Source organism: Sylvia atricapilla, chromosome Z (genome assembly GCF_009819655.1).
Source record: "Sylvia atricapilla isolate bSylAtr1 chromosome Z, bSylAtr1.pri, whole genome shotgun sequence".
NCBI classification, from domain to species: Eukaryota; Metazoa; Chordata; class Aves; order Passeriformes; family Sylviidae; genus Sylvia; species Sylvia atricapilla.
In genome coordinates, this window is record NC_089174.1 from 68,878,774 (window position 1) to 68,892,818 (window position 14,045).

A 14,045-nucleotide genomic window follows, 5' to 3' on the forward strand; every position below is an offset into this window, starting at 1 on the left:
AGCCAAGGTGAAATTAAGAAACTGGCTTTTCAGAAAAAAGGCCACAGAGTTGCAACAACACTCATGCTTTGTATGTGCTCAGTAACTGAACAACAACAGCGCAATTAGACTTTCACAGATAAAAATAACGTTAAATATTCTCAGAAAAAAAGTTTTGAAACTTGGACCAGACACAGACACTTGGATTCTTCAAACACAGGGGCCATGTTAGGATTCCAAACATCAAAAGTTTTAACTGCAGTAATGCAGTGCTACTGGTCAAGATTTTGTGATCAACAATTATTTGTATGAAAAACAGTAATCTTCACTTTTTCCTTTGATCTCTGAGCAGCCTTACAGAGGATATTCCCATTGCTCTCAGCTGCTTAGGCTAGAGAAGAGCATGAACTAAATACAAATCAACCTTCAGTAGATGCTGATTTTGGAATACAACAGAATATACTATACAAGAATTTCATAGATAACTTCTTCTGCCAGAGAGCTGGGTATTCCTTGTAGGTTAAGGAGCTCCAATTTCACTGAAGGGCATTAAACATGAAACTACAGCTATATATTACAGGTAATGTATTCCTTCTGTCATCATAAACTTCTAAGTCCTGAACTTGACTCCTTACAGCCAAAATTGCACTCGTTCACCCTTCAAGGCACTTCAATGAGTAAGGAAAAAGGTGCTGTGGGGAATCGGATTTTTTGAGTGTTCCTTGTTTGTTGGTCAAACTCATACTCTAACACATTGCATCCACAAAATACCAAACCCTTACCTTATTAGTGTCTCTTTGATGTTGAGAGTTGAAGAAGAAAGTGCTAAAAATAGGCACATAGAGGCTGTCTGACAAGACAGTTAAATAAGTTTCTGTGAACTCAAATGCTGGAGGATATTGTTGTACCAGCTGCCAAACACAATTTAGAAGGAGTAGAAAAACAGGAGCCTAAGTAATAAAAATATTTCATCAGTTTCAAAAACGTTAAAATTGCTCCACTATGCAAACTATTTATTTTATAGTATTTAGCGTCTCCAACTACAAACTTTAAGGCAAGAAGCCTGATTAACTACAGAACTGCTGCATATATATTTAGCTGAAATCTGAAGAAGTATTATCTAAGCTACCCTTGGCTAATTTTTGACAGAAGAAATGAGCACTTTCTACTCTGAATTTGAAAGTTGCCACTATGAAGCCTTTTAAAGGTGGCAAAGCAAAACTGGTTTATAGCAATTCTTAATCAGAATTAGTCATTTTACACCTATAACTTCCATTCAAATAGGAATCTGACCTAGTCCTAAAGCAAGATAGTATAAAGTTGATCTCCAGATGTCACTGGAATAGGCAATTAACTTGCGTTATTTCTATGGATGCTACTACCATTTAACACAGTTTTCAAGGGCACAAGAGACATGACTCTCAAAAGACCCCAAGACTAGGAAATTTTACATTTGTTCTCTTTAAAAATAAAGCTATTGCTGACCTCTAAACAGCAAAAATAGCGGCACTGTACAAACATCAACCCGTAAAACAAAACACAAAAGATCCTCACGGTAATTGGAACTTCTGGACTAACAGTTAAATCTCTCCTCATGTTGAGTAAGCTTATAAATAAGCAAGGAAAGCAATTTAAAAAATCATACCTCTTCTTTCTCACTTTTATGTAAGTGGTTACAGCGATCCAAAAACCTATGTCCTCCAATCACCCACTCCTTCTGAATAAGGCTCTGAAACCCTGACTTTGTTCTGCTGTATGAATCCATCATCACTTGAACCAGACTTGAGATTACACAGCACAGATCAGTAGCACTCTCTTCTATAAAGGAGAACAGAAACCACTTTCTATACTGAGCCATTCCTCAAACTTTGTGTAAGAAAGCAAAGTATTGCCATGTCCACATAAACAAAATCGTTTTTCAGGATGAGAGCAGCACAGACATTTTTGCAAGTCAGAGCGAAGTTAATCTATGATTCCCACTTATCCTAGGAAAGTATTTTGACAATAAAACCTGCAAGCCCCAGACTTTACTAGTATAACTTGCCTGTGCCCTTCAGTCTCCCACAAGCACACACTGCCTCTCAGCCCAGCTATTTGTTTTCACCCTTCCTATCCTTCATGCCTCTTTTCACAAGGTGGGAAACAGCCTCCTCATACAACATACGTTCTTCACCCTTTCAAAAGGTGCCTCCAGAAAACACCTCTTTCCTAGGTTTCTCAAATGGCAATATGTGTGAAAAACCCAATTAAATTACCAATCCAAAAATCACTTAATGGCTAGCTTTAGGTTTGGGTTTACGTGTGATTACTCAGTCTAGGAAAGGAAACTGCTCAGCATGTTTACAGTAAGCATATTCTTCCATGTATTTTTGATAAAGAGCCTGCAGAATATCCAGTGTGTATCTAGAAAATGTAAAAGTAAAACGTAAAAGTTATTTCATATTACTGGTCCTTTGTGTAGCTATGGTTCCCTTGCCCCTTAAAGTACAGCAAAGGGTCTAGGAGACCTTAAATAAAATAAACTGGGAAACAGGAATGTTAGCTCTTTTTTTATGCAAGACTCTCCTGCCAATTTATCAACAGCTTTTTCATTCATATCCTGGAACTGCGCTTAGCATATTTTCTTTAACTACAGGAAGCATTTCCAGCAGTGTGAGAGACTTAGGTGTCTTAAGTGCTGTATGAATTTTAGCAACTCTCTACCTTAATGATAAAACTATAGCTTAAGCTACTTCAAAATGAATTTAAACAAATCAATATATAGGACTATCTCATTAAGTTCTTACCTATGAGAAGAACATTTGTATGCTGTATTTCCAGACACTCAGCAACTTCTATTGCTTTCTTCAAGACTCTCCTGTTTTGGTAAAGGAAAAGCTGAATGAAGTTTCTTATATTAGCTTCCCCTAGACATAGTTAGAATGCCATACTTGAAACTTGACTAGTTTTTTAAAACACAAAACCCATGCTCAGTTTGTGTAAATGAAAAACTGCTTAGCTTCAAGAACATTTTAGTGGGCCATTAACCATGCATTTTCAGTTGCTATGATACAATACTTTATTCTGGATCAACAGCAGCCATCACACACTGAAGTACTACAATTGCTAAGAACCAGATATTTATTCTGGAAAGAGTCAGCATCACCCCATTTATGTTCTAATGTACTACATACTACATTTCTTCCAAAATCTGGTTTGAAGTGGAAGAGGGAAGGATGAGCAATCAGCTCTTGTAAAGACTCAGGCAAAAGCTGGCAGAGAACGTTATTACACAAGGTAGACTCAGTGGAATTACAGATCACATAAAACCAGATGTAACACTGCTGGTTTCTAGATCTAAACCTTCATAAAGTTAGATAGTTTTAGCAAAAGCCTGCACACAAATTAGGATTCTTGCAATATCTTAGGTCACTAATAAGAGCTGACAGTTTATTTCTTAAGAGTCGAGATGTTTGATTCTTTGTTCTGTCATCTATAGCAGGTGACAAGGCATTCCTACTAACTGCAAGAAGCAAGCATAGGCTGATCCAGGAACCAACTGGATCCAAGTATGGAAATGACCAGTCTCAAAACAACCTAAGGATAACCTAAGGAACCTGGCCTGGCTTTTACTTTAAACTACTTGTGACCTTGGTTATGTCAATGAATTTCTCAGCATATGTGGTCTTCACTAGAACCTTTCAATGAACACAGACATTTAAATTCTGGATTAATGAGTTAATAACTATCAATATTTACTGGTGGTTATTAAGACCAGAATATATGGAGCTGACTGCAGAAGTATTCCATGGTAATTTAGCTGATCACAGGATAAACTGACAGACAAGAGATCTAGCACAATGTAACACTAAAAACAAAACTCCTCAACATTCCACCACAACAAGTCTTAAGTTAGCCATAAGCATTCCAACACTTACTCACTGTGGACTGCTGAAAGAAGAAAAGAGAACTTAAGGAACAATCAGCACAGCAGGGAGACAAAACTGAGAAGAAATGTCCTTTTATAAATCTTTGGTGGGCTAACATCTTGAACACTGCACTTCATCCTAAAGGACATTATGGAAGTAGAGACTACATAGAAGAATGACAAGGGCAGTCAGAGATACAGAGTAGTTTCATCCAAGAAGGAAACGAGATTCTTGAGTTTGGAAAGAAGGTGACAGTGCAGGATGGAAATTACTGGATCTGTATTTTTAACTGGCTCTCTGGAAGAATTGTAATTGGAATGATCTGCTACTTCTCACATCCTTTAAAGTGGAAGGCTTAACAGAAGTCTGCACTGTTAGAAACACTGCCTCAAGTTGCAGAAATAAGATCTATAAATGGCACCATAAGCCTGTATTAATTTTTTTCCTACTGGTAGTAAAGAGTGTAATTCAGTTTCAAGAAAGTAGCTAGAAACCTCACTAAAAATGCAATTATCAATGATTTGAAACACAGAAGGCTGAAGATAGAGCAAACCTGATTATTTCTAGCCAGTTTGTGCTCTCCAGTAGTGAAAACCATTTCACATCAGTTGCCCAGAAGTCTGTACTGTTATCTGCAAAAAGAAGAGAAAAACAAAAAAATTGTTTTTTTCACATGTACACAGTAATAATTAACAGCAATCCATTGAATTACCCTTCAGTTATGAACAGGCACAAAACAACCTATCTGTCAGCAAATCTCAATCACTATTAAAGCTGACACCTTATAACTAAATAAGGAAATGAAGTACAAGCAAACAGTACTACAAACACCATCAGACTGTTAGAGAAGTACAGTCTTTTAGAAAAAGTATGTTGAAGGTTCATGGCAATGGAACCAGGTAAATAAATCTGTTGACAAGATGGAAAAGGAACAAAAAAGTTTAATCAGAGATGATGATCTACATAAAGCTTAACCTAAAGAGGCTGGATTTTAAAAATCATTACTATCAGAACCAGAAACATCAATGGGTTTTAGAAGTAGGTTATAAAAATTTATGGAATGTAAGACTACCTGAAAAACATTTTAAACAGTTTTTGCTGCAACTAAAAAAAGGCATTAAAATATATAAATGGGGAGGCCAAGATCAATACCACAGTCATTAAATCCCTATGAATTTCACTAGGACTTCTGTAGGTTTTTTCAAATGCCACCTAAGTGTCCAATGCTTTTATTTCCATCAAAGCCAGTTAACAAATGTTGGAAAGCTTTCACAAGCTGATATAGTCAATTAAAACCAGGATAGATTACATTTCCCACATGAGACAAACCTTGGAGCACAAGACCTACAACAGTTCTACTAATGAGAAACCAGATACACACATGTCCCTCCTCTCCCCGATCCTTTCCATGCTAGCTTCAATTCCACATGTTTCTGTGTAGCTGCCCACCTCCCAAAGTCTCTCCAAACACTTCCAGTGTTCAATTCCAGCACATTTACACACAATTCTGTCTCTGCTGCATCTTTCATCTACATCTCAAACGCACAGGCATATATGTTTTATTCCTGTAGCTGTGCTGCCTCCACACCTCTGCACCTCATCTTTTTCATTATACAATTTAAACCTCTCTCCGAATTTCTTTCATCCTGGCCATAGAAACTAGTTCTTCACAAAAGTATTAGAATGCATCTTCAAACCTGTTCCATTAGACATAGTTTTCACCAAATCCCACCCCCCTCACATCAAAGAATTTTTCCCTAACACCTGATTAAACCTGTCCATTTTCCCTTGCCCTGTGATTTCATGCTCTCATCTAAAGTTCCTCTCCAGTTCTCTTGTAGCCCCTTTATGGAACCTTTCAGTGCCTAAGGTCTCCATGAAACCCTCTCTTCTCTAGGCTGAACAATCCTAATCCTCTCAGCCTTTCCTCATAGCAGAGGTGCTCCATCTCTCTAATAATACTGGTGGCCTGCTCTGGGCTTACTCCAGCAGGTCCCTGTCTTCCCCATGCTGGGACCCCAGCTCTGGATGCAGAGCTCCAGGTGGGTGTCACCAGAGCAGAGCAGAGGGGCAGAATCCCCTCCCTCCCCTGCTGCCCACGGGGCTCTGGATGCAGCCCAGGACACGTTTGGCTCTCTGGCTGTCAGTGCCACGGCCAGGACAAGTTGCCTGTACCATATTAACTAGGCACATACAGGACTAAAGTAATGGTTACTGTGTTCAGATTTAAAAGATGGTAATAAGGTTCTAAATTTCTGTAACATCTTAGTACTTCTGCAAAGGGTTACCTGAATGTTTTCCTTAGACTGAAAGTGCATAGTGCTATACTCAGTGAGGTACAGTCTACTAACAAACTTTATTTAAACAAACTGCAAGAACAAACACTTACTAGATTTCAGTTTCAACACATTCTCTTTTGAATGAATATAAGACAATGATACAATTACATTATTGAAATACACCGTATTTCCTGAGATGGGTTAAATTACTTCAATTCAAGCTTTGGCCTGTTTCCTACAAAAGGTAAGTTACCAAAAATCACATGAAAAGGTAATTATTTTTAGCTCTTAATAGCCACTGTGGATTTGACAGTGTATTCTAGACAAAATTATCAATGTGAAACTGAAATATCTCATACTAAAAGTGCAGTGGAGTTTTTTATTCATTTCAAGAGGTGATATCAAAGTGTTTCATGACAGCAAAATAGTTGGAAAATGTCAGAAGAAAGAAGTCTGAAAGCCTAGAGCACACTTTCACATGGCTCCCATTTTATTGCTTTCTAAAGCAGAGAATTTAAACAGCTTCATGTTTTGCGATGTGAACAGTGTGTAATAAAAGCTAGGGCAAAAGTTAATTAGCACTTAGTCTCTTTTCTTCACAGAGCTCAAAGGCTATAAGGCTGACCACAGAAGACTGAAAAATCTTCTCCACAAACTTCATTCCAGCTAGTGTATTCCAACAAACACTTAAGACTCCACTCCTTCAGAAGTAATTTTCAGGTACTGTAACAGCTTAGCAAGAGGTGGTTAAGTCAAAAAACTATAAACTTTCATTCACATTCCAGACATAAGGACAGTCTTCAGTTACATATTTTAAAATCTGCTTTTAACCACCCTCAAAATGAAGACATCTATCAAGAAAATTACTGCACTCAGTAGACAGAGCACATCATTGTTATGCTTTGCTTTTAAGTCTGACTTACCTATCAAAAACAGCTGTTTAAATCTTGTATATGCAGTCTGGATATCTTGCAGAGATGGAAGGCTGCTTGACAAGTCATCCAGTTTCAGGAGCTCATAGGGAGGTTTGCTAATTGTCTTATAGATTCTAAATCAAACCATCAAGAGATTAAAGCTTTCTGCTTCACAAGTCAAATAATGCATCAGCTATTACCACTGAAGACAAAGTTAATAGGCATGATTTGTCAAAGAGCTGTAATATCAGAAGATAGACACTCTAGAAAACTAGTGACCTCCATGCATTTTTAAGTACTGTCTGAAAGCTCGCCCTACAGGTTTATAAGAAAATTTGATGCTTTTAACTATGATACCATTAAAATTATACTTGTGCCTATTTGTACAGTTATGAATACCACATGCACTACTTGATTTTTACTACTGTTTCTTTAGTATTTTCTTCATTACACACACCAAAATCACCTTACTAGGAGGCTGCTAGAGCTGTATCCTGAAAGAAGAGATGGATGGAAACACCCAAATCTCCCAGCAGAAGCTTACAATTTGTCTTGACTTTTGTCAACCAGATTTTGATACGTAGCTGCCAGGTCTTCTAATGAAACACACAAGTAAAGGAAACTATTTGGATTCAAAAAAGACAATATATCTTGCATTTTCCTATATATCAACTGGTTTTTATTCTTGAAGGAGAGGGAAAAAATACCAGGCCAGATGATGTTTAGCTTGGACCCAGAACATTCCCTCTCATTCATGTTCCAGAACTCAGATGAATATCAATTTACTAACTACGTTGCTGTTACATTGGCCTCTTTATGACCAAGACCTGTGAAAAGCTGCTCTAGCTCATACTTCAGAAGTGAGGCCTTGTGGGCACTTTTCCAGGCAAGACAGAGTGCTTTTCTTCCTGCAGGCTGTAGCACAGAACCTGCTTTAGGTGAGAATTACAGGGGTCCATGTCAGAAACATGGGTTACCAGACCTACTGGAAGATGCATCACATCAGAGAAGTGAGGCAAACCAGTTGCTGGCTAAATACAATACTTCTTCCAAATGAAGCAGTAAAGAACTTACGCTGGAAGAGCAGGCTCTGAACAGCTTTTTAAAAAATATAAACTGCTAATTGTAAATACCCGCTCTGTACCTGAGTTCAGAATATTGCTATCATGGCACCTTAACACACCCTGATGGCCAATTTATAGATATATTTCAGACTCTAGTGACTAAATACCAGTACTGCACAGCAAAGAAAACCAGCAACACTGCCCCAGGTTCAAATGGACACAGAGAAGGGATCAAAATATCAGAGGATATCTTGTTACAGCTTACTGCTAGTTTTATTTACTTTTACATCATGAAATAGCATTAAAGACAGTTCTAAGTCATATAATCTTTTCCATTTCAGGGTAGAAATATTAGAGAATCTGCAGGATGGGCCACAACCCTTTCCTATGCAAGTTTTATTAATCTTAAAAACAAAGGCAGTTTTAAGAGCCCAATCAAGCTGTTTTCTGTTAGTTCTGTGTGATTAACAGGTCTTCATCTACAAGGAGCAAGGAGCTAATGTTCAATGTACAGATTGTACATATGAGTCTGATCTAACAGGTGGCTGCTGAGAGAGAAGTCCTGTCCAGGACAAAGAACAGGTTAAAAAAAAGCACAATACTTGAGGGCAAAAAGTCATTGCCATAACAGTCAGACAGCTGTGCTCCTTCCCTTAAACTCACTTTTCAAACTACTGAACTAATTAAGCTCACTACCCCATCTGAAAAAGGGCTGTCTGCCTTCACATCTGAAACCTGCAGTAGTGAACTGCTTAGGCTAGACATTTTAGAATCGCTCAGACATTTTAGATCACCTTATCTCAAGTTACTTTAGAACATGAACCTAGCTCTCAGAAGGTAGCAGAGTCTTAAAAACTCAGTTTGCAAATGCACCTTTAGAGATGGAGTCTACATTTCTCTTACTTGCAAAACAATTAAGCCATTAAACCATATAGGCTTTGCTTCTGCTTTACCTAAGTAACACATCACAGTTTGTACAGATTCCTCAGAAATATGCCTGCATGTACTTCCACAGAAAAAGCCTTCAGTGAAGTTCCAACCCTGCACAAGTGATCAATGTCATTGGGTCAAGGACTTAAACACATTCCACTACAGCAAACTACTTTCAGATATAGAACTTGTTTTCTGATGTGTGAAAGCTTAAAAGATATAGCATATATGGAAAAAGAGAAGCAAGGTCCATACCAAGCAAAGTGTTGTGGACAGAATAGCTATTACTGACCCATCCAAGAAGGCTTTTTGCATTTGTGAAGTGCTGTCATCCTGTTCTTTGGGAAATGCGGACATTTTGAGAAGAGCAGCACCATTATGGCAAGACCAACACCAAATCTGCAGGAAGACATTTACCAGGTGAGAAAAATTAGTAAATTGTCCTATACAAGGTATTTGCTCAAGTGATTGAGTGATTTCAAAATTTCTCTCTGATTTTGCTTCACTGAGTTTGTAACATATTTAACAACACCACCAGTAGACACAAACTCCTTCACCTGCACCAAAATTACATGACTGAGTACACTATGTCACTACTTGCAAGCTTTAAGTTAGGCTTTATGCACTTAGGCACAGGAAAATATAAAATGTCAAATTACGCCAAAACCTTACTTTCTCAGCTTTCCTCACAGGTTAAAAAACCAAAAATTGATCAAAAAGTCTACGGCCAAATTATGTCAGAATATATGCCACAGCAGGATAGAACTTGTAACCTATATATATTCTCCATCAGTTTCTCCATGCAGATGGTAGGTTTTTCTTATAGTTCAGCCTTGAGATAACTCACAATCGTTGCACTGATGTTTTTCCATGTGAACTATGCATAAAGAGTAGTCTAGGCATATGTAATAAAGTATTAAACACTTCACAGCTTAATCAGTGGCATAGTCACAGGTATTTCTTGTGGGAAATCAGTCCTCAGAGGTTCTTACTTCCCTTTACACATAGTTTCCTCATTCATACTTACTCCTTTAAGCTCTCAAGATGATCTGTAAATTTGCATTGAAACAGGGAGTAAGAATCATTTTCATCAGGAATATTTCACAAATGAAATCAGGAAGTTGAAGTTCTGCTACCAATTTACAGTAACCAAGACGTGCACCCTCAGAAAGATACAAAATCCTCACATTCAAGAGTGGAAAAAATTACTATGCCATCCTTCCATTGCCTTCTCAAACCTAATACGACCCAGCTATCTTGACACTAGCTTCACAGAAACAGTATGGAAATAGTTAGAAAAGTTCTATAAGGCCTCTGAACAGTGGACAGCTACAGATGTTGTCATCTATTTGGACATCTGGAAGGCCTTTAACACGGTTACCCACAACATCCTTCTCTCAAAATTGGGGAGACGGAGATTTGATGCATGGACTGTTTAGGGATGAGGAATTGGTTGAATGGTCACATCAAGAGAATAGTGGTCAACGTTCCAATGTCTAAAATGAGATCAGTGATTAGCGGCTCTGCAGTTCCTCAGGGGTCTGTACTAGGGCCAGGACTATTTAACATCTTCATCCATGACATCAGTAAGTGAGATCAAGTGCACTCTCAGCAAATTTCCAGATGACACCAGGCTGAGATTGTTTGACAGGATGCCATCCAGAGGGACCTGGACAAGCTCAAGGAGCAGGTCCATAGGAACGTCACAAAGTTCAAGACCATGTGCAAGGTGCTGCACTTGGGTCAGAGAAATCCTCAGTATCAGCACAGGCTGGGCATGACCAGAGCCAGAGCAGCCCTGCCCACAAGGACTTGGGGGTGCTGGTGGGTGAGAGGCTGGACATGCCCTGGCCATGGCAATCACAGCCCAGAGAGCCAAACATGTCCTGGGCTGCATCCAGAGCCCCGTGGGCAGCAGGGGAGGGAGGGGATTCTGCCCCTCTGCTCTGCTCTGGTGACACCCACCTGGAGCTCTGCATCCAGACCTGGGGTCTCAGCATGGGAATGACAGGGACCTGTGGGAGCAAGCTTAGAGGAGAGACACAAAGATGTTCACAGGGCTGGAGCATCTCTCCTGTGAGGATACACTAAAGAATTGGGGTTGCTCAGCCTGGAAAAAGCTTTGGGGAGACCTTTTTTGTGGCATTTCATTTTATTAAGGGGCCTATAAGAAAGATGGGGAAAGGCTTTTTAATGTCTTGCTATGATTAGGACAAGGAGTAATGGCTTGAAAATAAAAGAGGATAGATTTAGAACTACATATATGGAAGAAAGTTTTTACAAGAAGGGTGCTGGAACACTGCATGGAACAGGATGCTCAAAAGGTGGTAGATGCCCAGAAATATTCAAGCTGGACAAGGGTCTGCACCTAGAATATGCTTTGGTTGATTCCAAAGAGGGATTAGACTAGATGATGTTTAATGGTCCAAACTATTCTACAGTTCTGTGAACACAAGATGAAATAAAAAAATCCCTTCTGTTTCTATGTGAAGGCCAGTGTAATAGCTCCCTGACTATCTGAGAAAAAGTGAACCAAACTACTTTGACCTTTAGGCACGACAGTACAGTACTATCTCCTCCATGGACCAATTAACTTAAGAGTACAAAATGAACATGGTTTTCCTCGTCAAATTTAATGGACATACAGCAACTAAGGAAACTTCACAAGTGAGATTACTTTGCTCCTTGTTTCCATCTTCTCTGTCTTACTGGTTCTTGAACTACAAGGCAGGAAGCCAAACTCAGCTTGCTACAGGCTGCAAACCAGTATATTTAACTTCATTTTCTGTTGGACTGGTAGAACTAGTTTTTCAGTTGGGCCACCTGACTTGGTAAAAACACTGCATCATCATAGCTGTAGCACTTACCAGAACCCAAGCCAGGTAACTGGAGGTGTTCAGCTACACCTTACATGCACCATCTTCACCTCAATATCCAAATAGCATTTCAAGGCCTACATCTTGCCCCAGCCAGATGCCACTCAGCAGAGTCTCATGAAAAACAGGCTGATGGACACACAGGCTAGTAATATATGTAGGCTATAAGACATTAGTAAATGGGAACTATGAACCGTAAATACGTATTTTGCTGTTATGTATATGCTATATATATGTTTTGCCACATATTACACTGTTCAGTGAAAGCATTTCTCTAATATGGGTTTCCCTTCTCTAGATGACCACATATACATGTAAACTATTCAAAACAAGTTCTGAAAATAATATGCAGTAACATCTGCAATGTTAATTGAAATTCTGCCATCTCAGTAAGAGTCTTACCCTCAGTCATGCACATATACTTACAGGAATGCCTCTGCCTTCATACTTCAAGATACTCTCTTCAGAAATGCATAAGGGAACAACAAAATACAAAGGCAGCCTAAGACAACAAAGAAGAGCTTCTTGGTCTCAAAAACTGAACAATCTCCAAGCTCCTTTTAATAATGGTGAGTGTTCTAGCTCAAATTCTGATTACATATTCACCTTGCTACAATAATCTTTTCTACTAGATAATTCTGTTTTCCTCAAATCTACCCCTTTATTTTCAGCTGAATAAGGCTTTTTTCCCCAACCTTGATGCTTTAACTATTTTCATTGCAACACTCCCCTGCCTTTGCAAAGCTGCAATTAACTGAAATCTCTAAGACTGATTGCTAAGACCACCTTAGTTCTCTCATGCTTTGTTGTTTCAAAAGCTACCTTTGCAGTATTAAATGACTAGTTCTGTTTCCATGCCTATTAAGCACTTCACATCCTAATTCAAGAATTCCATTTATTATAGCAAGGATTTCCAGCATTAACCAACACTATTTATGTTCAAGGCCCAGAGAAGCAATGAAGGTAAGTACTTAAACTTAAATTTGGGTCTCCCAAGACAGAGTTCTAGAATAAATAGCTAAGACTCTGAAATAGTTTCCGAAGTCTGTGAAATTGTTCAAGATTTGACTATGAAACAATAGTAGAAGTATACAATGCCTTGTATACATCCTCAAGGGCTCACCAATAAATGCTACTCAGCTAAACTGGCAGCCAAGCTCAGCTAAACTTAGCTTACCTTCTCCTAAAGGCAACACAACTTAACTTCCACCAGCACACTTTGCAGATTTAGTTTAAACCAGCTACGTTTTAGCCACCCAGCCCCTCCTGACTAAAATTGTGGAAAATCTCCAGTGCATGTTACTTGAAATTTTACCACAGTAAAGGTATAGCATTGAGAAAATGTCTTCCTAACAAGTATGACAGAAGTTTAGGTCCCAGACACACGTATTTTCTATTCTCCACTCGCAGATATACTCAAAATCTGACTTGACCAAGGTCCTGAGTAGTCTGAACCTAACACGGAGGTTATCCCTGCTTGAACCAGGGGTTGTGCAGGATCACCTCCTCAGATTACAAACCAAACTATTCCATAAATAAAAATGGAAAACAGATCCTAAAAATAGTCCTAAAAACTGTATAACCCCCAGCATCAAAGGTAGCACTGATTTTCACAGGTCCAAACTAGGGCAAGCTTACTTTTCAGAGACACTGTAGCCTTCATTGGTGGTCACTGCTTTGTATTTCACATTCCCTTTGGTTCGCTCCAACTCATCACGCCAGTCCTCGAGGGTCTCAAACATCACAGTTTGGTTTCTCCCATCTGTCAGATCAATAATATTAACTTTGCAGACTGTAAGGAACTCTAACACAAAAGCAATCCCAAGTAAACCTATTAGTCACTATTATGGTAAGCAAGCAGAACCTCTTTGGTACAGAAAGCTTCGAGTCAAAGCCAAAATGCCTTTGTACACCAGACTGCCTCTGTCTGATCTTTAACAACAGCAATATTCTGTCAAATACTGCCGTGACTAATAACTTCAGGAACAGTTTCTCCTGCAGAAACTAATTAGTTATTACAGAACTTCCATACAGCTGGGGCTGTCCTCATATCCAGCCTAAAATGCAGGATGCTATGCAGCAAATATCATTTTAT

General features: G+C 38.8%; 1 protein-coding gene across 1 annotated transcript in view; it reads right to left on the reverse strand.

Annotated features, from left to right (window-relative positions):
* MTMR12 (myotubularin related protein 12) overlaps positions 1-14,045 on the reverse strand; it is a 32,913-nt gene that overhangs the window by 3,854 nt on the left and 15,014 nt on the right. The window contains exons 7-14 of the mRNA XM_066339506.1: positions 13,589-13,712; positions 12,377-12,452; positions 9,367-9,473; positions 7,090-7,214; positions 4,441-4,519; positions 2,766-2,836; positions 1,625-1,797; positions 762-929 (exon numbers count right to left, since the gene is read on the reverse strand). Coding sequence (XP_066195603.1) covers positions 762-929; positions 1,625-1,797; positions 2,766-2,836; positions 4,441-4,519; positions 7,090-7,214; positions 9,367-9,473; positions 12,377-12,452; positions 13,589-13,712 — 923 coding nt within the window. The remainder of the gene's footprint in view (positions 1-761; positions 930-1,624; positions 1,798-2,765; positions 2,837-4,440; positions 4,520-7,089; positions 7,215-9,366; positions 9,474-12,376; positions 12,453-13,588; positions 13,713-14,045) is intronic.